This window comes from Diabrotica undecimpunctata, chromosome 6 (assembly GCF_040954645.1).
Source record: "Diabrotica undecimpunctata isolate CICGRU chromosome 6, icDiaUnde3, whole genome shotgun sequence".
NCBI lineage: Eukaryota > Metazoa > Arthropoda > Insecta > Coleoptera > Chrysomelidae > Diabrotica > Diabrotica undecimpunctata.
The window spans coordinates 13,244,133-13,271,577 of record NC_092808.1 but is presented as its reverse complement, the minus strand read 5'-3'; the positions used below and the strand labels follow the sequence as shown (position 1 = coordinate 13,271,577).

At 33.8% G+C, this 27,445-nt stretch overlaps 1 protein-coding gene across 1 annotated transcript in view; it reads left to right on the top strand.

Annotated features, from left to right (window-relative positions):
• Nucleotides 1–408: 408 nt before the first annotated feature.
• Nucleotides 409–27,445, top strand: part of Polr2H (DNA-directed RNA polymerases I, II, and III subunit Rpb8) — a 205,958-nt gene continuing 178,921 nt past the window's right edge. The window contains exon 1 of the mRNA XM_072534232.1: nucleotides 409–587. Within this exon, the coding sequence (XP_072390333.1) occupies nucleotides 515–587 (73 nt within the window). The 5' untranslated portion in view covers nucleotides 409–514. The remainder of the gene's footprint in view (nucleotides 588–27,445) is intronic.

The window sequence follows — 27,445 nt, the reverse complement described above, 5'->3', positions numbered from 1 at the left end:
ATTTAAGTTAAAATTTAAGAATTCGTCACTTGAAAACTGCTTCCCCTTCAACCAATGGTCTCTTTGCTTCACCACTATACTCAAAGATATCATTAGGCTAATTTCCATTTTTAAATGATAAAAATAACTCGTCTTAAACCAAACTAAACATGCAAAAGCAATGGTAAACATTAGTTGTTTATACCATTTATATCGGCCATGACAGTGCAATCGACCTGCCCTCTACATTCAGTTTCAATCGCGAATTATGATTATGTATTACTTTCTTTTATTTAATTGGTTCTGGTAAGTGTTCAATTTCTTGTCTATGACGTCTTGTAGAATTATTATTTATGGTACAAATAGTTATGGTATTTTCTAATTAGATCTTAAATAACCAAGAAGTTCAAATCACCGCTGATCGAAAAAGAAGAATCGAACAACTGTCAAATAATTTGAAAATTGTCTTCTCGTGTTTTGGTGTTTTTAAATTTTGTACACTCGTATATTATTAATTTCGGAAAAATAGTGAAAAATGGCTGGTGTGCTGTTTGAAGATATATTTAATGTAAAAGATATCGACCCAGAAGGCAAAAAATTCGACAGAGGTAAGTCTTCAGCTGCTTTTATTTGCATTTACAGGTTATGTTATGCTGTATTCTAGAACATATTAACAATATTTTTTCAAAATATCTTTGAAAGTCGTAATTATAATTTTACAATACTTTTCTATAAAAAAGTATACTTTTATTGCTGTTACTTAACACAAAGTTGACGAGAATACACACTCTCACCTCATAGTGTTTACAAGTTAAAAATATCTTGTTATTGATTGCTACACAGGTTTAACTTTTGTTTAAAAATGGCAGTAATTACAGTGGTAAAAGTAAAAAAAAATTAAATAGCATGTTGGATTTGTGTGTACCTATTATTTTATAGTTTTTATTTTACAAAATCTTACTTCATTCCAAGAAAGATTTCATAATGTTTTCCAAATCTTTTGAAGGTCTGATAAATGTTGAAACCCTTTATTGTTTTTACCATGGGTAACAAGTAAACCAAACGGTTGTCCAGTTTGATTTAAAATTTCTTATTATATAGTTGAATCTTTGGTAAAAAATACCCAGATTGACAATCAGTTTAGTACTTTGTGTGGAAACGAGGATAATAACACTCATTTGGCTTTTTACCTGTATTTTTCTACAGTTCTATTATATCCTGTACATTTTAGGTATATTAACACCATCAAGACATATTAGTGTGGTTTTGAGGTTACATAGAAGCGTAGGTTTTCTTATATGGAGTTTCTTTCACATTAGCCAAATTGTACCACTTTTAGTAGTTTCAGTGAACAAGTATTTTTATAGTTTCATATTTGTTTTAATTTGACACTTGTTTCATTACAGTAGTCCTGTAAGATGTAGGCCTAGTAAGTTTCTTGGGATCATTCACATTTAAATAAGACACCAATACATAGTATATTATTTGTTGTTGTACTTTTTTCTGTGTGGTAATTAAATTATTTCTCTCAATATCTGTGTGTATGAGGGATTGTTCGGAACATCATTCATATGTGTGTACACAGAATAAGCGAGAGTAAAGTACTTCACTTTAAGTATGTGATGTGATATGGAACTACTTTTCAAACAAAAATGTGAAGTGAAATTATGACAATATAAATTCTGGTTTTTAAGTGTCTTGCTCTTTTGGTAAGGAGTTACAAAGTGAGTTATACTGAGCCTCAAGCCCCCATCTCTTGCTATATTGCTGATCCATAGGGCAGTCCAATATACCAGCATATTCTAGTCTAAGTAGCAGATCCATTTAAATTGTACACTACTATGTTAGCCTTTTTGTTTTCTGGCCAGGGTCTGACCTATTGACCACTACATCATTCACAGTGAAGTGAATGTAATTCATCTGCCTGGCTTGCTTGGCTATTTGACTGACGAAATTGTGATAATAAAGATCAAAAAACAAAAAATTACAAAAGGCATTAAGTCACCAATATTTGAGGTATGTTCTATGAAGAAAATTAATATGTTGTTGAGCATAGCAATAGATATTTTGTAAAGTAAGATAGAGGTAGAGGATGCAAGTTTGGTCCTTTTTAAGAAAAAGGGAATGTAGGTATGAACTATATTTTATATGAAAGAAGAACTATATTAGATTCAACTGTGAGGCAGCAATGACTGACATTAGTTGTGGATTAGATAACACTGGATTGTTTAAGAAATATATCTTGGAGTTTTATTAGGAAAAAATCATTACAGCCCATCAATTTGTGGGTGATACTTAGTATATAGAGCAGGACTGATCAGATTGTGGTAACAAATGATAGATTATATGACTATTAAGTAGCAATAAAACTAAAAGTGAACTGTGGGGTCAGTAATAAAGAAGTTTACAATGGAGGCCCATATCTTAGAAGAATGTTTAGATGGAAGAGTACAGTAATCAAAATAAAATCTTAACAAAAGACTCCTCTTGTTGCCATAATTGAGAAAGCACAGGTTTTCATGGCTATGACGTAAAATTCAAGAGGCAAGTGGAATATGGTATGATGAAAAACTACTGATCAAACTGAAAGCAAACTCTAACAGCATTGTAAGACCAGTAGGAAGGAAGAAGTTTACATTGGATGCCCTTTACTCTGATAAGACCAAAAGGATAAAATAAAATTTGAATATGTTAAGGATGATATATGTAATGTTTTGTTGTCAAAAGTGAGCAGATATGGAAATATTAAAAATGGAATAGAAAATCGCTTCTTTGGACCTTGTTTTATTTTACAATGGGTAGGTTACTAATCTGGGCCATCAGCCCTGCTCTTTTATGCAGAGTTGGGACCAGCTGTAAGCATGAACACAGCTTCTGAGCTACTCAATCCTCTCTTGCTCACAACCAATAGGCAGAGTTAGGTATGTAAAGTAGAAGACATAAATATATAAGTAACCGAACAGAAACAGGAATAGAACAAACACATTAGCAGAATGACAAAGTTAGGATAAACAATTTAAGGCAGAGCTGATAAATTTTTTAAGGAAATTGGTATGGATGTGAGTGATTTGAAGAAATTATTGAAGTAATTCACAATGAAAATATGCTGAATTATAGGCTGTTTTTGGCCAATCTTCATCCATTTAAAACACAATGTTGCAACTTTCTTAAATATATTACAGATGCTTGGAATTTTCTCTATATCATTCATTAGAAAGCAATTATGAATAATAATTTTGGAAAATTTACATGAATAACCTGTCTTTTTCCAATTTAAACATCATACAAAAATAACTTATAGTACTGAACAAACCTACTACATAAAAATAGCGATTTCTCAGTTGATATTTTCATTCTTATCAGAAATTTGCCTATAAAATGTGCATTATATGCAAACAAAAGTTTGCACATTTGACCCAAGCTGATGATCATTAAAATAAATTATACTACTGATTAAAAAAAATCTAACTACGAATTTAATGATAACTTGCCAATAGCAAACAATATTTGCAAAGATAAATTAATCAGTTATGATAATATGAGTTTTTTACTTTTGATTACTAAGAGTCAGCTATTTTCAGCACAGAAAAGTAGTTAATTTCTTAATGTGTATGCAGAGCAAGAACAGAAAGGAAAGATATTATGGAATGGGACATTAACAATAAAGGGTTTATTTTAGTATTTGGGGTTTATTCTCAAAATATATTAAAACAATATAAGTATATGTAATAAAGCTCAAACAATATATTAATTTCTTGTTAAATAATTTTGTTGTTACACCATTTATTCAGGGATTATTGTAAATACTTCTTTTGTTTTGTCTTTGTTGACATATTTATGAGGATCTGCTTCTTCTATCGGCCAATCTATTCTTTCTCTTCTAAGTTTATCGTTCCTGTTTTGTAAATGGAACAATAAAATAAAAATTAGTCTCACAAAAAAATTACCATTAACGATGAATCAGCAGTAAAATAACTTTTATCTAAAATTACTCCCGACTCTGTTCACCTACCAATAAATATACCAGATAACCATATCGATGCCCACTTTTTCTAACTCCTGTCACTCTGAGGGAACTTACAGCAAACATTCAATTTTCAAAAAAATATCTAAAAAGATATAGACCCTATAAACTACCTTATGTTAACAAACCGTCCCGAAATTGCTATAGATCTGTGCAAAATTTTTAACATTTTACTAAAAGGAGATAATTGTAATTCCCTTAAGCGATGTCTGGTCATTCTTATATCTAAAATAAACGATTGTACTTCTTTAAGACCTATTTCTCTGATGGCATGTCTACTAAAAACACTTGAACGGATCCTGAAAACTAGATTGGAATGGTGGTGTGAAAACAAAGGCATATTTCCGGAAGCTCAGTTAGGCTTTCGGAGAAATAAAGGAACCATCAACTGTCTGTCACAATTAACTACTGATATCCAATTATCCTACTCAAATAATAATTATTTAGCAGCACTATTTCTAGATATTTCGGGTGCATATGATAATGATGACCTTATTTTGAACTTACTTTTCGAGAAACTAACACATATAGGAGTCCCAACTAGATGTGCACAGGTATTGGTTAATCTATTTGTTAATAGATATGTATTCATTCGGTGCAATAATAAATTGATTGGTCCAAGGTTAGTTTATCAAGGTTTGCCGCAGGGATCTGTGCTTAGCCCTCTGCTGTTTAATCTATATACTAAGGATATACATGGTATGGGTATTAATTGTAATATTTTACAATACGCCAATGATTTCTGTCTTTCCACTTCTAAAAATTCTTATCAGGAATGTATTGATTCAATAAAACGGATTTTGTACAGTGCAAGAGAATACTTTCTTAACCGAGTTGGAACTTACTTCGAGTAAATCTGCTGTGGTGTTGTTTACTCGTTATCGCTTACCGAAGATATCCAGTATTAGAATTGATAATCTAAGTATACCTGTCCAAAAACACTATACTTATCTCGGCGTCACACTTAATACCAAATTAACATGGAAAGAACATATTAATAACTGTTTAATTAAATGCGAAAAAAGCCTAAATGTTTTAAAGGTAGTTAACCGTCACCAATGGGGGCGTTGATCCTAAGGTTAATCTAATGTTTTATAGGGCATATACCAGGTCAATTCTTGACTATGGTTGCTTTTTATTTGGGTCTGCTCAAATACTAGATTTTAGAAATTAGATCGAATCCAGTACAAAGCTCTTCGTTTGGTTTTCATCATCATCACTGGCTCGACAACCCTTTTTGGGTCTTGGCCTGTTCCAGGATTCTTCTCCATTCTGATCTGTTTCATGCTTTTTTTCTCCAGTTTTTTATTTTTAAGGTTGTTATATCATTTTCTTCGTTTGGTTTTAGGTGCACTTAAATCTACACCTACTGAAAATCTATTAACCGAGTGTATGGAACCTCCATTACATTAAGTAACAACTTTTATACAAAAATTCACCCTGTTTTACCCACCGCGCCTTGTGCTGCAAGAAGTCATCCCAAGAGAAGAGTATATTCAATGTTTGTTAGATGCCTTGTTAATCATGCTACTGTGAAAGCCTATCTTCATAGATTTAATTTTTAAGTGAAACAACTCTGCGATTGTAATGAACACTGACGATATCAATCATTGGATGTTCGGGTACATATATAATGATGCTGCTATTAAGTATCTATAGGAAAATCTGATAAAAGAACAAATACCTCTTCGTCAGTGTCAATCTTCTATTTTATATATCTGTCATCGTAATATTAGGCTTAACCAAATTTTTTGGGATTATTTAAAAAGGACTAAAAGAAAAATATAAGATGAAATGTGTAATGTGAATGTATAAATCTAACTTTGTTCCCTCTGTCTCTACTTATGTTATTATTTACCTCCTAGCCGTTGCCTGTCTTGTAATAAAGTCGCTATGAAAGGTACCTTAGCGTGAATAGTATCCCTATATTCTATAATCCCTTGTTGGTTCTAAATATTCATTTCAAGTTCGTTAGGGCCCTGAATGTAATGAATGCGTGTATGGTTTCTTTTCAATCTACTGATTATTGTGATAAGTACTGATGTTTACATTATATTTTTAATTTACCTCTATGCGAAGTACTATTTTGTTAACAAATTCAAGTAGTCAAATACATTATCGTGGCTGAATGGATCAAGTTATCCAAAGCCATTAATTAAATAAAAAAAACTTTATTAAGTAAATATTAATTTCAATATCAACTCAACCAATCAACTTCTGCGGTCACTTTTATGGTAGATTGGATATTATAACGGAGAGTTTATCTTTCTTAACGGCTCTTCTAAAAAGTTCACTTAGGAAAAATCTGCTGAACCTATGGAAACGATCCAAGAAATAAGTGATATTTTCCGAGAAATGGAAAGTCTCTGGAGCGGGCCATGTTAGATGTAGACACTTGCGCAAACTGAGCGTGAGGCGATGGCGAGGAAATGTGCGGTACATGTACAAGGAAATTTGACGGAAATGAGTTGCATATGATGCCAGAATCATGCAGCCATGGGATACAAAATATTTCCAATATTTTAAAATAAAATTAAAATCAATACTGACTACTTATTTACTGAAGCTGCACACGAAACGTAATACATAAGAAATAATATAGTAGTAATTTATTTAGAATTTGGTCTAATAATATAGTATGATTAATTATTAATGTCAGACGAAAAAATATCAAACAAGGTTTAATATTCTTTTAATTTATTATTCATTGCACGTGGAGTAGGTAGATAACATAAAAATTGCGTATATAATAATGAAATATCCTAGAAATAAACGGTTCTTTTAAAATACGATTCCATCCCTAACATACTTAAAAATTTCATAATAATTGGAGCGAATCCACCCGTGTTCTTCATCTCACACCGCCCTTCGGGGATATCGTCATCGGCTCCCATTGGATCGTGCATAAAAATCGTCAATGCACATTGCGCGTGCGCCGATCCCTATTTTCTGTCTCCGTCTCGACCGCCTCCGCTGTACTTTCGTCGATCGATCCAGCTGGATGTGATGGCAACGACGGTCAAGGTCATCGGGTCTAGGTCACATGACGTTTTCTCTGCGCTTCCTAGGACCTAGGGCAGGGCGCGGCGTTGCCTTTCTCGGTGCACCTACGTATTGAAGTTGAATTCGCAATTTCTTTCTAGAATCTAAAGGGCGTATGCCGGTAACGCCGGTTTTGTCTAATTGGTCGTTTATCATAAACATGTTGAAATACGGTGGTAAGATATAATATAAAGTCAATAAATCTGTTATTTAATATACGAGGTTTGTTAAAAAAGCTAACTTTTTATTTTTCTCGAAAAAAAATGTATTCATCCAAATCTGTTTTGTCTACTTTAAAGTAATCTCATATAATATAGTTGTGCGAGCACTTTTCCAATCTTTAAAGTTCGTCTGACATCCACTTTTTGTACACGCTATGGCCTCGAGCTGTTGCTGTCTTGATCTTCTTAACCCTTAACTGGTGAGGTGCACAATATGTTGCGTACTAGGTGACGTGGGGTCTTAGCGTACCCCATTTTTAAAATAATGTTTTTAGGCTTATTTTTTTATAAATTGAAAAATTGTTTACATATTGTGTATTTACGTATTACTTTAAACTACAAATAAAAGAATATTAGATTTTAAAGAGCTACCTTGATTATTACATGATTATTTAACACATTCTGAATAAAACCCTTTATTTTGACAAGCATAAACTTTATTAGTAACTAAAACAAATTTTGTTGATAATTTTAACAGTTAATCTTCAAAACCATAAAATCAAAGCATATTCTTACAAAAAAAGATAATAGCAATTCTAAAAAGTCATATTGGTTAAGAAATGACACTAGATTTATTGCACCAAATCTTTTCAGCTCTATTTTTGATGGCAGAAATTCGATATGTATCTCTCTTTTATTTTTTTAGGCGTTCCAACGTAAGTTAACTTTTTCTGTAATACCACTTGAACGGAGCTGAGCCAGTTATCTGCAGTTATATTTCGACTAGAACCATATATGGGTTTATATAACTGCAAAACAATTTGAGTTGGAACTGATAATTACTTTTCATCTGCTTTTAGTACTTGACCATCACTACTTCTTCCCGAATAAATATACGCGTTGAATAGATATGATGTACGAGCGTCACATACGGCCATAATTTTGATGCCATATTTATTAGGCTTGTTTGGCATATATAGATACTTTAAAACTGCATCTGCCTCGAAATCCAATAAGCATTTCGTGAATACATGCCAAATCATTTAAGCAGTAGTTTTTTTGCGAGTTTTCAACAATTTATTGAAAATCCATGATATGGCTGCTGTACTATCTGTCTTCTCTCTTTCTTTTCGACTATCAGCACAGTCGAATCTCAAACATGCCAACAAAACTTGAACTCTTTTTCGCGCAATTGTATACCGAAAAATATCCCTCCCAGTTCCATCTGTGGCATAAAGACTATCAAGATCTTCGTTGTTTGATTTAAAAGTAGATGAAAAAAAAAAAAACAAAATGCCACATAACGCTTTTAGTTCTATCAGTTCAACATCAACTAATTCAATTTTTTGTTGGTCCTTGTATTTTATTCTTGCGTCAGTCTTTCATTTGTCCTTCTTATTATTTCAAAGAGGACATCGTTTGTAAGAATACACTGCCAAAGATCTAGTGGTGTTAAATTTTCTAAAGCCCTCGCATTACCTTTGGGACTAGCAATTTTCCTGACTAGATTGACAGAAAGAGTTTTTATATGAGTTTTCTGAGCAAGTTCCTTTGCCCATTTATATCTGTTCTTCCCATAAAAGGCTTTTATTTCATTAGTTGCTTGTTCGTCTTCACTACTCTCAAAAGAAGACTGTTCCAACACTGTTAAATCCTCGTCATTGATTCCCTCGCTTTGCTCTGTGTCGGACGTAAATCGCTAAACCACTGCATAACAGTCTCCTCAAAGTTGGGATCATTGTAGGATGCTTTTTTTGATGACCCACTAGCCATTTTTCTGCAAAAAACAGTAATTACATAATAATATATAATAAAAAAAAATTACACTTATAGTGATGTGATGCCTTGACGTACCCGAGCAAATATTTAGCACGAAATAAAAAATGTAAAATAATAATTCACAAGTCGTTCTTCTCGCAACTGCTCTCATACAACGAATTGACCGAGGCATTCCTAAACCAGTCAGGCGATACATAGCCGTAACCTTGAGATATCGACAATATTCGGTAGTGGTGGGATCGTAGATCACCTCACCAGTTAAGGGTTAATAGCGGCAAACCTCTTTCCGTGGATTCCGTATTTAGTCCTTCGACTCTGATTTTTATTTGCCCACAAATAAAATATTTCATGATGATTCTTATATTACGTAATAGTAGGCTAAGGTTACTACCTTCATCTGCTGAGCATCGATTATTTTTGATGGATGAATATCTCTGTTGGTTATAACATTTCAGTTCATATAACAGTTCTCCATTTTCGTTTTGAATCTCGTTATGTTTATGCTTGATTCCGGGTCAGAACATCACCATCGATGACTTTAACTTTGAGCGCGTTAGAGAATTCAAGTATCTTGGAACAACAATAACGGATCACAAAAAATAAACAACAGGATCCAGGCCGGCAACAGATGTCTTTTTGCCCTCCAAAACCTTATAAAATCGAAACAACTAACAAGGCGTACGAAGATACAGGTCTATAAAACAATCATACGACCCTTTGTGATGTATGGAAGCGAAATGTGGACGATAACAAAGGCAAACGAAGAGAGACTATGTGTTTGGGAAAGAAAAATCCTAAGGAAGATCTTTGGCCCTGTGCTGGATGAAGCATCAAGACAATATAGGATAAGAACTAACAAAGAGCTCGAAGAACTTTACCCAGACGCCAACATCATAAAAGAAATAAAGTCCAGAAGACTTCAATTGGGAGGACACCTCAGAAGAGATTCTGACGAACGAACAGTAAGACTGGTGTGGGAGGAAGTCCCAACTGGAAGGAGACCACGCAGACGCCCTCGTCTTCGGTGGCGAGATAATATAGCAGGAGACCTAAGCACTATGGGCGTGGAGAATTGGATGGAGGTTGCTCAAGACATGGAGGCATGTTGTCGAGTCGGCTAAAACCCACGAAGGGTTGTAACGCCACGGAGTAAGTAAGTAAGTAAAAGTATTATTATCTCCCCCTGAATTTGTGTGAAGAAGCGCAAGTTAGAATATTTATTATTATTATATAGAGATGCCGACATTATGTAGAATTTCCTGGCTCTATAATCTTAGAAAGTGATTGTCACTATGTACCATTGCAATATTTAGAGCAGCTGCCAATAAAATGAAAATAGTTACACCATGTTAGTCGACAACATTCGTAGCGATTATACATCTTCAGGAGAGAAGAAAATATATCGGACAAAACTATTTCCTGCTTCAAAAGATAATGCAAGGCAAAATCGAATAGAATAGAAATATGCTTTATTGTTACTAAAATTGTACAATTTTATGGATAAAGCTTACAAAAAGTAAAATAAAATAACAATTTAAAATTTACTAAAATTACATTATATCGTCAATATCACAAAATACACAATAATAAAATATACAATCCATTGCAAAATTTAACTATAAAACCTTACAAACTAATAAGTTTATGTTGCTGCATGTGATACCCATATATACTCAGTGACATTAGAAGTGTTACACCCAGAAGGATTAATTTCTTGAACTTAATTTTTTTGGCAATATGGTAGATTTACATCAAGAATGAAACGATAACGTTGTTAAGAATTTTTATTAACAAGTAATAAAAATAAAATGAAAAATGTATTTGGCGACCCCGTAGCTGAATACACTCCTGTATACATCTAGGCATTGACAAAATGTGATGATCGATGTCTGCTTGTGGCACCTCGTTCCAAGCAACTTAAACTTCAAGTTATTAACTTTGCCAGAGTCTGTGGAGGATGGTGCAAAGTGGACAGTCTCCTTCCCATCATATCCCATACACGTTCGATAGGATTTAAATCCGGAGCACGGAGCGGCCACGGCAAAACATTAACGCCAGCTTCTTGGAGAAAGTCCATAGTTTGACGAGCAATATGTAGACGCGCTTTGTCTTGCTGATAAAGGACGTCTTGACGGCCGTTGAGATAAGGCAGTAAAGTGGTTTGTAAGATGTCATCAACATAACGCGCAGCTGTCTTATTGCCTCGAATAAACACAAGTGGTGATCGGCTACCATAGGCAATATCCCCCAAACCATTACTCCAACTGTCCTGTGTGCATGCCTCTCAATAGCAGACCCGATATCTCGTCACTCTCCACGGCGGCGTCTTATCATCTACGACCATCATCCATTCCTAAACAGAATCGTGATTCATCGCTGAATGCTACATTACGCCATTCTGCCACCCAATGCTGATATATATATATATATATATATATATATATATATATATATATATATATATATATATATATATATATATATATATATATATATATATAAAATAAAATTAGTATTTCTTCTAATTTTATATTAAATATAGTACGCTATATATAAATAGTTGCTGGTATACTCGTTTTCATCGTTCTTGGCGTGTGCCTGAAATAAGCTACTACGGAATTTTTAATATTCGTCTCTCTCTGATACACAGATGTGTAATTCAATTGTGCGAGTCACGTTCGTCATGGTAAAGTGCGATGAAAAGAGAATGAAGAGACCACTCATGTCTCCCACCTCCCAGTATTGTAGCAATAACACCGATGCGTTTGGCCGATACGGTGTCAGTGATATCGGTCAAGTTCGGCCTCTTTACGAATACAGATAGCTGGCAGTGACGTGTTTTTTTTTAACATGTTACCCTGATCTGTGCAGGTTTGAAGTAGCTGATGAAATAGTTTTTATAAGTAAACAGTTTTTAATTAATAGTTTGAGCTCTTATTGTGTGGAATTCCATTACATAAAATTATACTCTCGACACCTTAAAAATTCCAGTTTATTATAAATTAACTCTTTTTCTTCCGATACCCATTGCAATAATGACTTGTGGCATTGTTCTTGAATGAGCTGGCTAATAGGTTTATAATTGTAGCAATTACCATTGATATTTTATGTTGTTTTAGTCGATTTTAGTCAGTCATTGTTGGAATTTGTTCCGAACAGTTTTACTTATTATTTTTTGTTGTGAATAACTAATTGTTCTATTTAATAAAAAAAATGCCGGGAAAAACGATAACAGGGGAAATGCGACAATGTGTAGTTCATTTATTGGAGTATTTTAAAAAAGAAAAGGAAAACAATGGACCTTTGCTTTCGTTATCATCGGTACATGAACGAGTAGCGGACGCTTTGAAAATCAGTCTTCGCACAGTGACAAGAATAAAGAGTGAATACAAGACAGGGGCAGCTCTTACTACACCAGGAGAGTCACGTAATGTACCAAAAAAAAGATTAATGATGTCAGCGATACTATAAAAGGAGAGATTAGAAATGTACTGTATGACATGAAAGCAAAAGGAGAGCACGTTACAATTAAAGTTCTAAATACACAATTAAGAAACAAGCATCTCTATGACGGTTCTGATACAAGTTTGTGGCGTCTTATGAAAAATTGTGGGTTTTCATACAAACTAGAAAATAGTAGACGAGTGCTATGTGAGAAACCATGTATTGTCTCCAAACGACTGTATTTTTTTAGGCATTATATGAGAAATTTTTTAAGTCCAAGCCCACTTCAGTTCGTTTTTTTAGATAAAACATGGATATTCCTAAAAGGGGCATATAAACGTACTTGGCAAGATGACTGTGTGAAAAGCATCAGAAAAGGACACGAAAATACAGGTAAACGCTTTGTTGTTTTACATGCCCGAAGTAGGCAAGGATTTGTTAAAGATGCTGGATTACTGTTTTCTAAGAAATCGAAGAGTGCAGACTATCATGATTCTATGGATAAAGAGTCTTTTAAAAAGTGGGTCTCCGAAAAGCTGATACCAATGTTGGAGGAACCATCTCTAATTATTATGGATAATGCCTCATACCATAGATCTTTAATAGAAAAGTTACCGAATGCCAGTTGGAAAAAATCGGACTTACAAGAATGGTTACGAGCGAAAAAAATAATTTTTGACGACGATTCGGTCAAGACAGAGCTATTGAGTCTTTGTCGCCAGAATAAACCACAAAATACCAGGTACGTTATAGACGAGCTACTCCAAGAACATGGGCATCAGGTTTTGAGATTGCCTCCATATCACTGTCAATATAATCCGATTGAGTTGGTCTGGGGCATTTCTAAACAATGCTATGATCGTCATATTGGAGAACATGGACGTGGAGATGAAACAGTGAAAAAAGTTTGGGGCGATGCATTAGCTGAGGCAACACCTGCAGTGTGGGCGATTTGTGTTAACCATACCGAAAAATTAATTCAGGACGACTGGGCAAAAATGGTCACATATGATGAAAATGAAAGTAGGATTATCATCGATTTGGCGGAAGATTCCAATGATGAAGACAGTTACAGTGAAGACGCTGACTGATTAGCTAATTAATCAAGGTCAGTACGTTGTAACAGTTCAGAATTCGCTACAGTGCTTAAAACTTAAAAAATCTGTATCATTTTTTAATTAAAGTGGGTTAAATAATTAACACTTTTTTGGGTATATTTCAAAATCCTTTTAAAATGTACTTTTCGTTATATCCTGTCCTATTGTACTGCAAGCTAGAAAAATACTTCTTCGCAATTTATACTTATATTCCGTTATTAGAAATTTAATGAAAAATAATTTATAATTTTCTTTTATAACTATTATTTCGTTTGACATGCTACATTTTGCTCCGCCACTGGAGGAGGTAAACGAATCGAGCTTAGACAAGGAAAGACAGATGAAACAACTTATTGCAAGTGTTTTTACACGCACACGCCAAGAACGATGAAAACGATTATACCTAAAAGTACTGTAATTTCTTAGTTATTCGTTAAGAAACTCTTCCACTGAATAATATGGCCTTTCAGATATATAGGCTTTTGTGAATTTACATAACTTAAGGAATGAAGTTTTATTATATTTAAGTTACAAAGGGAGATGGTTGTATAATTTTTTTCCATTTCTTTACTAACTCAGTGGACGGGATCGGTAGATACACATCAAATGTTGAATTTCTGGTGGAGTAGTCATGATTAGGTCTTGCTGGAAAAACATGTAGGTGTTTAAGAATTAAGCATACAGTTTCTAAAATATATAAAGAGCGTTAAGATCCCGTTAAGAGTTAAAATCCCGTGATTTTTTTTTTTGAAGTAGCTTCTGCAATGTGTTATTCTATTGAGGCCAAAAAGAGACCGTATTGCTCTTTTTTGTTATTTAAAAATAACATCAGATTGGGCAGCTGTACTAGAACTCCAAAAGGAAGGCCGTATTGAAGATGAGACTCGAACAAAGGAAAATTTAAGACCATTTAAGGTTGCTGTCTATAAAAAATACCAAGATATTTTACAGAATCAACGATACTGATCTGGCTGTTATTAAGAAGCAAGGGTTGAAGAGCTCCTTTATAGGATAATGTTGCTATCTTATCCACGTTAAAAGAGAGTAAATTAGAGTCGGACCAGGTTTTTATTTTAAATAGATCAGAAGTTATAGTTGCATGAAGAGTTACAATATTAGAGTTCCTCCAGGTAATACTGGTATCATCAGCAAAAAGCAAAATTTTTCCATCGATTTTTAAGTTAGTGATGTCATTTATAAAGATAAGGAAAAGTAGAGGACTCAATATTGAACCTTCTGGTACTCCACATACAATGCTTTTGTGACTAGAGTCAGTATCATTTGCTCTAACTAGTTGTTTCCTATTCCTCAAGTAAGATTTTAACCAATTCAAAGAAATACCTCGAATTCCGTAGCAATTTAGTTTTTGTATCAAAATCTCGTGATTTACACAATCAAAAGCTTTGGAATAGTCACAAAATACAGTGGAAGTGTAAAGATTATTGTTTAGTGCTTGATAGACCTCATGTAGTACAAAAAGCATCACTGGTGCATTTATTAGATAAAAAGCCGAACTGACTTTGTGATAAAATGTTGTTTTCAACGAGAAAGGACATAAGCCGGGTTTTTATAAGTCTCTCAATAATTTTGGATAGGACCGGTAGTAGGGCAATAGGTCTATAGTTGCAGACATTCGATTTTTCACCACCCTTATGAAGAGGAATAATAGGAATGGCTGTCTTTAGTCACTCTGAAAATATACCTTTTTCAAAGGAATCGTTAATTAGTGAGACCAGAACTTTCAACACAATTTTTGGGAGATTTAAGAAAATTTTTATGGACAGTAGGTACTACAGGAAGATTTGCTTTTGATATTACTGATTGTTTGGATCAATTCAGATTTATCAACTGGTCTTATAAAGAATGAATTCGAGACCTTTTTTAAATTGGGTAGATAGGAAATAGGATCTTGTTGTGGAAAAATAGATGATGTTATATTTTTACTCGCATTAACGAAGTAATTATTTAGATTTTCAGGGTTTGGAAGAGAAAATGTTTGAACTGTCTTAGTTTTATTTCGAAGATCGTTTATTATTGATCAAGTTTCTTTTGCAACATTTTTAGAGCTTCCCATACGATTCTGATAGTACATTTTCTTAGCTGTTTTGATAAGTTTTAGATAGGTTCCTCTTTACTTGGAGATATATTACCTGTAGTAAATTTCTTGATGTACAGTGGTGAACGCATATTCTTGGTTAATATGCGGATACATTTGATAGTCCAGGGTTTGTGATGTTTTGACTTAATTGTACTTAAAGGAAATGCCTTATTGAAAATACAGACAATCTATCTGTCTAAAAATCTAACTAAAAGTCACTAAAATTATAGTCCACGTCCACAGAGGGAAAGTGCCACCCAGAAGTCAAGCACAAATTTTGGAATTTACGAAAGTTCTAAGCGGAAAAAATCCTATTGGGTTTTCGACTTTTCGAGGATGGTTTGTTAAGGGGGTTAAACTTGGTATATACTGCTTCATGATCAGATAGTCCTGCATTAATAATTGTAGAGCGTAAATCAAGTGGTGAAAAATCAGAGACAATATAATCAATTATGATAGATGTTGTTTTAGTTTTTCTTGTAGGAGAATTAACGTGCATTGTGAAACCATACGATTCGAATATATTGACCAAGGATAATTGGGTAGCACAAGCAACAACGTAATTACTATTCAAGTCACCGCATAGAATCTTTCTGATTTTATTGGGCATGTCGTCTAACAAATTTAACTGGTACTGAAAAAATAGTTCCGTGGAAGAATCAGGTGATCTATAAATGCAAAGAATATTTCATGATGATTCTTATTTTACATAATGCTAGGCTATGGTTGCTACCTACATCTGCTGAATTGAGGCATGTTACGTCGATTATTTTTTATGGGTGAATATCTCTCTTGGTTATATCATAGATTTCCTGCTTCAAAAGATCTCTCTCTTGTCGTTTCCTCATTGCTGAGGATCGTGATTTCCTACAATTCTCTCCATCTCTTGCGATTTTGGGCTGCTCTCATGGACTCGGAAAACGTCTCTCCAGTGGCTTTCCGTACTTGATCTGACCATCGGATAGGTGAGCGTCCTCTGCCTCTACGTCCTTCTACGTTTCCGCACACAATTAGTCTTTCTAAGTTGTCATTGTCTCTTCTCGCAATGTGGCCAAAAAACTTTAAAACATTTGCAAGACACTGAGAGGAGAGTCTGATCTGAATGTTTAGCTCTTCGAGAATCGACTGATTGGATCTGTGCTCCGTCCACGAGACGCGTAGCATTCGTCTCCAGCACCACATTTCGAATGCGTCAATCCTTTTCCTATCCTCTGATTTTATTGTCCATGTTTCGGCACCGTAACTGAAGATTGAAAAAATGAGTGTCCGTACCAGTCTCATTTTGAGTTTTTTGGATAAAGAGCGGTCCTTCCATATTTTTGACAGTCGACTCATCGCGTTCTTGGCCATCCCTATTCTTCTGCGAATTTCCGTATGGGAGGAGGCTGCATTGCTTAAGGAAGATCCTAGATACGTGAACTCGTCTACTTTCTCGAATTGATTTAGGGCGCCTGTTGTTTGGAGGATATTCGCGTGGTCCACAATCATGATTTTTGTTTTCTGATTATTAATCTTGAGCCCACACTTGTTGCTTTCGGTTTCTACTCTCTTTATCAGTCTCGACATCTCCTCTTCAGATGTTGCTATCAGTGTTGTATCGTCTGCGAATCTTAAGTTTGAGATCTTTTTTCCTGCAATGGAGATGCCGCCTCTCCATCCATCGAGTGCGTTCCTCATTATGTATTCTCCATATAAATTGAACAGGTCTGGAGATAGTATGCACCCTTGTCGTACACCTCTGCTGGTTTTGAAGGTATCAGACGCTGGTTTTCAATTCTTATTTTAACTGAGTTATCTTCGTATAAGTTTTTAATTAATATTGCCAAATGATCTGGAACTCCCATCTCATGAAGAACTGTCCAGAGAACTTCCCACTTCACACAATCAAATGCCTTTTGGTAGTCTAGAAAACAGATTATTATTGAAATTTTAAATTCGCGGGCCTTTTCATTGAGCTGCCGCATATTAAGGATTTGCTCTCTCGTACCCTTCCCTTTGACAAAGCTTGCTTGTTCTTGGGGAATTTGTTTGTCTAAGTATTGTTGCAAACGGCGTTTAATGATTCTTAGTAATATTTTACTTGGATGGGAAATCAGTGAGATGGTACGATAATTACTACACTTTGTAGTTGTTCCTTTTTTATGGATTGGTATGCACAATTATGTGCGCCATTCTCTGGGCCACTTTCCGCATCTCCAAATTTTATTACAAAGTTTTCACATTATGTAACATCCTTTGTCTCCCATGTTCTGAAGGAGCTCTCCCGTGATATCATCGCAGCCAGGGGATTTATTCTTCTTGAGGTGAGTTACAGCTTCTTCAATCTCGGACAGCAGAATTTCAGGTTCAGGGTTGTATGCGATGTTTTCGAGGGCTGAAGTGTGGCCTAGATTTACGTGTTCTTCCCTGTAGAGCTCTGAACAATAGTTTTTCCATGTTTCCAACACTCTGTCGATATCACTTATGATAATACCATGTTTGTTCTCTATTGCATAGTTCTTGGGTTTAAATTCTCTCGCAAGAATTTTCACTTTCCGGAAGAGGTCTTTGGTTTCATTTCGATATCCGTGATTTTCTATTTCTTGACAGATTTCAGAGAAGTATTCTTGTTTGTCTTTTCGGCATCTTCGTTGAATATCTCTGGAGAGAGCTTTATATGTCTGTTGATCACAGGGGCCAACTTTAAGTTGCTTTCTTTGTTCAATCACTTTTCAAAAGATAATGCAAGGCAAAATCGAAAGAAGAAGGAATCCGGGATGTTGAAGAATGTCACGAATATGAAATTTAAGAGAATGGTTTGGATGTCCCATAAAATGGGCACTTTAAATAAGGTCAATATGGTCTTGATGATTTCCAATATGCGGTAACAGCGGCACAACAACAAAAAAAAATTCTATAGTTTTATATTAAATATTACATTTTTCTTTTGCTCATTTCTTATTAAACTTTAAATTCATTTGACTTTTTAATACCAAATAGTTTATACATTTTAGCCAAGATTTAAATACCCTACACCTTTGGCAAAAATAATGATATATAACTTTGGCTGAATTTTATGTACTATAATTAAGAAAACTATTAATAACCATGTACTAACAACATTAGTTGCCAAATCCAAAATGGAATAAAACCCGCAAAACCAAAAATATATCGTTATATCAAACGCCAAAAATATATCCACGATGTATTTATATAATATGTAAGTTTTATAGTTGTTTTATCTAATATACTGGATGTTGCGGAGGCCAAAAAATATATATGTGTAAATTAGTTGAGTTCCGGTAGGACAAAAATCTTCTTCATTCTTTTTAATAGGCAAAGTGCATGTTCAATTTTCGGTATCTCTAAAACAATCATACCAGCCCTTTTTTTTAAGTCGTCCATCCATTGAGACAGAATCCAAAAGCGCTGAAGTAATATATAATGCATATGCGTTTGATGAGTCCTTTCGATGATTAAATCAGTCAGACAATGAGTTTTGGGTAATAGCAATGGATGTTTAACATTAAATGATAACTGAGACTTTTGTAATCGACCCCTACTCCCAAAAGACCATACTCGTCAATAAAAGCTGCGAGTTTTCGAAGAGGTTTGGGTAACAGGGAATTCTGTCTAATTTTGAGAAAAATATCCGAAAAAACGTCAGCTGTACCTGCTTAACAACGTATCGTAACGCAGATTCCATCTCTAAAGGAAGAGAATCTGAATAGGCAGCATTGAAGTTTAGACATGAACACGTAAACCACGACTCTGAATTTTTATCAGGGATGAAAATTTTGAAAGTAAAGTAGAGACGATATTGGGGGCTATGATGTATCATTTACGTAAATAATTACATACTAGTGTAAAATTCAGAAAACGTACATCAGATTACAGTTCTCAAAACATAATGTGTAAAAACGGTATGATGTATCATGCCCTGCGTTGCTATGCGTAAAATGACCAAGCCACAGCAGAAAATTACATAAACGTTATTTTCGGTTCTGTCATATCCTGAAGATCTGTCAGATAATTCAAATTAACCTTACTTTTGGCTTCTTGTTTGTTTTTGAAAAAATGGATTTTGTAAATTTGTTATTACTCAATGAATTGAATGATGTGGCAGAAAGAAATTATGTAAATGTAGAACAACGTCAGTTACGGGACACCAGTAACCCATTTGAAATAGATAACCAGCTCTAACTAAATTGCAATAGAATTAAAGGTTCTCTCCCTACTTGATTTTGTAGGAAATGGAAGTTACCAAAAATGTACTGGTAACAACCTGTTATTTTCAATGGAACAAAGTACATTTAGTAAAGTATTAACAGAAATAGCTGCAGGGATAGTGGAACACTTGGTGCCAAAATGGTGAAAAATATGAAGTACAGCCTCTAGTTCTCATAGAAATTATTCCAAAGGAGGCAAATCAAACAATGGTTGGGTGTTGGAAGCACAGTGAATAAGAAGTTTTATTGCTGCAAACTTTGTGTAGTGAAACAAAAACTTATTAATATTTTCATAATTTATTTATTTCACAATGATAAATAGTGATATAGTTTTATAATCAAATAGTTTAGTAATATAATTTTACAATTTAGTGACATTTCATCATTTTATAATATATATGATAGAGTTTTATAATCTAGTATAGTTTAGTGATATAAATGTTAATATTTCAATTAATTACAAAAAGCTCAAAACAAACAATCTAAAACATATTACTAAGTGGCTCAAACTTTTTTTAAAATGTTTAGATAATACGAAGATATTATATTGCTGCAAACTGTATTATAACATATTAAATTAAAAATGTTTATATATTGTTAAAAACAAAAACATAAATCATGTATGTTACAATTAATAACAAAAATGACACAACACTAACAAAATAAAAATATATTACAACCTGGCCCAAAGGTTTTGAAAACCCTTAGAGAATATAAAGAAGAGATATCGCTGCAAATGTTATGTTATAAAATATTTAAATAAAAATGTTTATCCTCAGTTTATTTTATAATTATATGATTTATATTTATACAAACTTTGTGTTATAAAATTGTTAAATAAAAATATTCAAAATCATAAAACCTGTATGTTACAATTAATTGCAAAAAGTTCAAAACAAACAAATTTAAAATATATTACAAAGTAGTTCAAAATTTGTTAAAACCCTTGGAAAATTAAAACATACAAGTAAAGAATACAATTTCAAAAATTAACACAAACCTAAAATATACCACAAAGTCAACCTACAAATATACCTAAAATATACTACTACAAAGAACAAGGTTTGTAGCACAGGCATTACAATTTTGGGTTGTATAGAACCTTTGTGGAACCTGACATAAAATTCATTAAGGTAGCACACCTTACATGGATACAGCATTTCATCAGGCAAGAGGTAGGTGCAACAGTCGGAAAGGTTTTTAACAGAAGATAGCTGATGGGACAATAAACCAGATGAGGACCAAGACTTAGGTATAAAGACAATTTAGAGGATGATTTAAAATCTATTGGAGTTAGAATGTAGAGAAGAGTTAAAATAAAAAAATAAAACAAATTGTTAAATAAAAGTGTTTATAATTAGTATATTTCATAATGATATGTAGGTATTTATGTTACAATTAGTTACAAAATCAAAAAGAATAACACAAAGATCAAGACAAATCAAAAAATCTGAAACATATTACAAAGTGGCTAAAAATATTGAGTTATAAAATTGTTAAATAAAAATGTTTATATTCAGTTTATTCCATAATTGAGATATAATTTTAGAAAGGATATGTTTATAGAATTTTAAATAAAACTATTGTCTTTTTAATTTTCACAGGTTGACTTCCTTTTCCTTCTGAAAAATATTATACACCATAATAAACATAATACATCAATCATTAATCTTTACCTTTAAAATCCAATGTATTTATAATCTGGGGCTCCCCAAGATGAATCTTTGAGATGAGTTGCAAAATCTCCCACTCATTGAACACCTAAAAATTTAACATTTAATAAATTTGATAGTAACAGAAATTAATTTTCTTACATGTCTTCATTGTTCTCCTGTTTTTTTTTTAGGGCCACCATCTACTGTATTTACCATGATAGCAAATTCCTTTAACAATTGGGCTACTTTCTTAGCCTTCCTTGACTATTTTGCCAGTAAGCACTATTTATTTTTATGAAGTCTAACATCACTTCCAATTGTTTCCTGGTTGTTTTTTTTTTAATTGAAGCCATTAGTTTATTTTATTATAATTATAAAAAAATAGTAAATTGTTTCCAAAAATTACATACAATAACATAACCTAACTAAGAGCGAAAACGGCACCTAATTTTAGACAACTTAAAAATTACATTTACATATAGATAAATTACATATCAAGGTAGGCAACCCGTTATACGTAGTTCTTACATCATATCGATTTGAAAATTTTTACATAAATGTGTTAAAATCGGAGTTTACAGCATGTAATTATTTCACATAAATGATACATCATAGCCCTCATTATCCGCAATGACGTGTCAATGATAATACAGTTGTCAATCTGTATTTTCCTCTAACATTTCCGTGGGGTGTGAGGAGTGGAAGTTATTCCAATATCAATCCTCTTTACCTACATGTCCTGCCTAAGCGTCTCCTACTGATCTTCTTTAGTCTTCCTCTCCTAATCGTGTCAGGAACCCACAGATCAACAATTCTTCATATTGGGTGATTAGTGTATCGACGTTACATGAGCAAAGCATCTTAACCTATTCTCTCTCATTTTGACATTAATCGGTGTCAGCCCTAGACTTCCACTAATTTAGTTCTTCTTAATTTTATTCTTTTTGTCCCTCCACTCATCCATCTAAAGATTCTAATTCCTCCCTCATGCGTTCGTTATATCTATTTCTTTTTAACTGCCAAACATTCTATTCCGTACGTCATAGGTGGTTTTATAACTGTTTTATACGAGGCATGTTTTTTAAGTAAGTACCGTTTTGCGATTCCGCCGCCGCAGCGCTACGGACGGCGTTCCGCGCATGAGCGCTGGTTACCTACATCTCTTGTCTACGCACTCACGCCATTACAGTCTGATTCTTCATTGTATACTTGTTTACTCCAGTGTTTAAGATGCCTCCAACAATCGTGAGTCACGCTGATTGTGAAGTACGGGCTGTTATACGATTTCTTAGTGCTATAGGCGTAAAACCGATCGATATTCATCGTGAGATCGTTGAAGTTTACGGACAAAACATTATGAGTGATGGAATGGTAAGGAAATGGGTGAGAGCATTTAAAGATGGCCGCACAAATGTGCATGATGAAGAACGGAGTGGGCGTCCTTCGGTCGTTAATGAAAATTTGGTGCAGAAAGTGGACGAAAAGGTGAGAGAAAACAGACGCTTTACAATTTCATCATTGTCCGACTGCTTTCCTCAGTATTCTTGTAGTGTTTTGTATCGCATTGTTACCGAGAATTTGAATTACCGGAAATTTTGTTCACGTTGGGTTCCAAAAATGTTGACGGATTTGCACAAAACCCAATGTTTAGGCAGTGCATTGACTTTCCTTGAGCGGTACCACAGTGAAGGTGAAGATTTTTTAGACCAAATTGTTACTGATGACGAAACGTGGGTGGCCTACGTCACACCAGAATCGAAACAACAATCCATGGAATGGCGACATTCATCATCACCCAAAAGAGTGAAGTTTAAGCAAACAATTTCTGCCCGGAAAATCATGTGCACAGTTTTTTGGGACAGAAAAGGAGTATTGGTAGTGGAGTTTCTGCCTCGTAATGAGACAATCAATGCAGCGTCTTATTGTGAGACATTGAAAAATATGCGTCGTGCAATCCAGAACAAAAGACGTGGCAAGTTGAGTAAGGGTATCGTTTTGCTGCATGACAATGCCCGTCTACATGTGGCTAATCAGACCAAAGATCTCATCAAATCATTTAAATGGGAAACTCTAGATCATCCTCCATACAGCCCTGATCTGGCGCCCAGCGACTACCATTTGTTCCAGCACTTGAAGAAACACCTGGGCGGTCAGCGTCTTCAAGACGATAACGAAGTCAAAACATTTGTGATGCAGTGGTTAACAAGTCAGGCGGCAGAATTTTATCAGGAGGGTATTAAAAAACTGGTGCCACGTTATGACAAGTGCCTCAATATTCACGGAAATTATGTAGAAAAGTAGATTAAGGTACAGGCTTTCATGTAAAAATAAAATTATTACCATATCTTTGCACGTCTTTTTTTAATTCCAAAACGGTACTTACTAAAAAAACACGCCTTGTATAATTTTCCCTTCAACTTTATTTGGATTTTTCTGTCACGCAACACACCACTCGCTTTCCACTTCATCCATACAATCCTAAATTTACATGCATCTTCATCCATTTCCGTTACTTCAAACTATTATGGTCCAGTTACTGTGGCATTTTCCCTATAAATTTTTTATAACTGCACCGATTTGTCTGACCTTTTAACGGTTGGTAGGAAATTACTCAGAAAAAATATATACATCTTTGTTTCTCCTTCCCTGGTATCAAGTCGATCGTCTAGATTTGTATACAACTCTGTTGTAGCTGTATTGTTGTCCGTATTGTTGGCCGCCACTAGGAGGTACGTACTTTATTCGGGATACCGAATTTCAAAAGAATCATACGATGTAACCAGGGCCGTTCCTGGCGGGTATGCAATCAATGCCCCGCACGCAGGCGCTAAATTTTAGGGGCGCCAAATATATGGTTACCATTACAAAAATATTCTCACTTCTAAAACAAAAAAAGTCAGTGTTCAGTACTTCCCCGGTAAACGCTAAAGCAATCACTTCATCCGATTGTTATTCCCTATTATAATACCAAAATTACTAATTAATTTACCACCCTACAATTTTATTAGTGTCATCACACGAAGCGCCGTCTAATGCCACTCGCCGCGTTTGAGTAAAGAATGTACTATTGATAAAGAGCAACAAAAATATTATGAAATTGAAAAACAGCGATGGCGTGGAATCATTAAAAGAATGATTTGTATTATGCAGTATTTACCTGGCCAAAATTTAGCTTTTAGGGGTGACAGTACGAATCTTTATGAGACTAATAATGGCAATTTTTTGAAATTAGTTGAAATGATTGCTAAATTCGATCCAATTATGATGGAACACCTGAGCAATATTCGAAGGTCTAAAGGGTTGTGCCGAAATATGCCTCATTACCTGAGCAATCACTTCCAAAATGAATTAATTCATTTATTTTCAAGAAATATTCAGAAAGAAATTCTGAGTTGCCTCAGAACAGCAAAATATTACTCAATTATTTTAGATGTATCTCCAGATGCTAGCCATGTTGAGCAGCTGACGGTCATAATTCGCTTCTTTTATTGTTCTCCATATGAAGTCGAAATTAGAGAACACTTTCTCAAGGGTTTTTTCAAAGTTTTAAATACTAGAAGAGAAGGGCTCTTCAATTTTTTAAAAGAAGAAATATTATCAAAATTTGAAATAAACCTTGATTACATGAGAGGTCAGGGTTACGACAATGGGGCAAATATGTCTGGCAAGCATATGGGCCTTTAAGCTCAAATTCTAAAAATTAATCCCAGTTTTTGCCTTGTTCAGCTCACACTTTTAATTTAAGTGTCAACGATGCAGCTAAAATTTTATATAAGACTAGTTTTTTTTTTCAATTATTCAGGAGTTGTTCAATTTTTTTTCTGCTTCGCCCTACAGATGGGACATTTTAAAAAGGAATGTACCAAACTCAACTTTAAAATCAGTAAGTGAAACACGATGGGAAAGCAGAGTCAAAGCCATTCGCCCTCTTAGGTTTCAATTCCTCGAAATTTGTAAAAGTTTACATGATTTGGTGGAAGATAATTCAAGAGATATGAACACAAAACATTCAGCAAGGTCACTATTAGACAAAATTAAAACGTTCAAATTTATTTTTTCTATTATAATTTGGCATGATGTGTTAACAAAAGTTAATATAGTAAGTAAAATGGTCCAGAATCCAAATACAACTTTAAATGAATGCCATACAGAAATAAAACATCTTATTATTTATTTCACTGAAAAAAGGTCAGACAAACATTTCGAGATTTTCAAGAATGAGGCTGTAGCAGAAGCAGAAAAAAGTGATGTAGAGCAAACATTTCCATTATTAAGACAAAGAAAGACGAAGCTTCAATTTTCGTATGAAGGTACAGATGAAACAGTATTCGATCCAAAACAAAAATTTAAGATCAGTTTTTATTTTCAAATTTTGGACACAACAATTCAATCCCTACAAAGACGCTTTGGGGGAATAGATAAGTGCCACGATTTATTTGGATTTTTGGGTAATTTTCAAAATCTAGATTCTGATGTGATTAAAAGATCATGTATGGATTTGGATTTAGCTTTACAAACTCAACATGAAGGAAACGTATGCAAAGATATTGATGGTCTTGATTTGCATAATGAAATTCTGTCACACAAAGTTCTTAACCCAATCACAGACTCTAGCAAAATTTCGGATTCGCCCATAGATATTTTAAATTATATAACAAAGAAAAATTTACAATCCTTGTTTCCAAATCTATTTATAGCCTTGAGAATATTCCTGACCCTTCCAATTTCGGTGGCATCTGGCGAAAGAAGTTTTTCAAAGCTAAAGCTCATAAAAAAATATTTAAGAATGTCAATGTGCCAAGAAAATCTATCAGATTTGGCAGTCATTTCAATTGAAAATAAAATTTGTGAAGCCATTGATCACAATGAAATGATAAATGAGCTTGCATCTGTGAAAGCACGACGTATCATGTTGTAATTCCAATATTTGTTATTTAATTATTTTTCACTTGGTATATATGTATTAGTTAATAAAGTTTTTTTGCATTGAGAGTATCTCCTTTCCGTTATTGTTTCATGTTATATTGCAGAATGCCTTATTAATTTGCGAATTGAGTGTTTTCTTTCTTACTGTTAACTTACATATTAATATTGTTTTAAAATGACCTTTTTCTTCATTTAATTTTGAAAATAAAACCTTTTTTTTCAACCATGGTTCGTTTTATTTTTCTTTTTACATTCATATCGTATTTTCAATCATATCACAAGAACATGTTATGATATAGGTATCTTAAAAACATAATATGGGGCGGACAAAAAATCCTGCACGCAGGCGCTCACTACCCTAGGAACGGGCCTAGATGTAACATACGAAATTATCTTTATAAATTAAATTCTTTAAAAAAAAAACTGTTCCCTAAAAGGTAACAAAACTCTGCTTTCATCAAGCGAAGCATCGCTTGTTAGCTATTATTGCCAGTATATCCGCTTTAATTTCTCAAATATATGTAACTAACTGCATTATAAATGTTTTAGATAAAGTACTCGCATTTGCATTCCAGATCTGAACAATACAGTATTTTTAAACCTACATATTTTAATTTAACCACTTTCGTACAAACAAACCTATAAAAACTTCGCACAACTTTATGACTTTATTACTCATCTAGTCTAGTACTTTGTACAAAAAGAATACTTTAGTATAAACACCGAGATTAATTGCACTATCAAAAAGCAGTTTTGTTGTTTAACATCGCGTTCGAGGCCACGCTCAAACGGTCACGTAATGATCCGGATGGATCATGTAATCATTTTCTCTAAAATCCAGAAAATTTATTCGATCGTTTTGGAATATAGTTACGGCGCGTTGGCGGAAATATGTGCGTTTTTAATGAGGGAGATATTTCAGACGAATTATTTGAGGAAAGGAATTTAAGCCGGAATAAAAATGTACTCAACATTTTTGTAGATATAGATAAAACCATTATATATTCCGCAAGTTAGATGTAAGTTGTACAT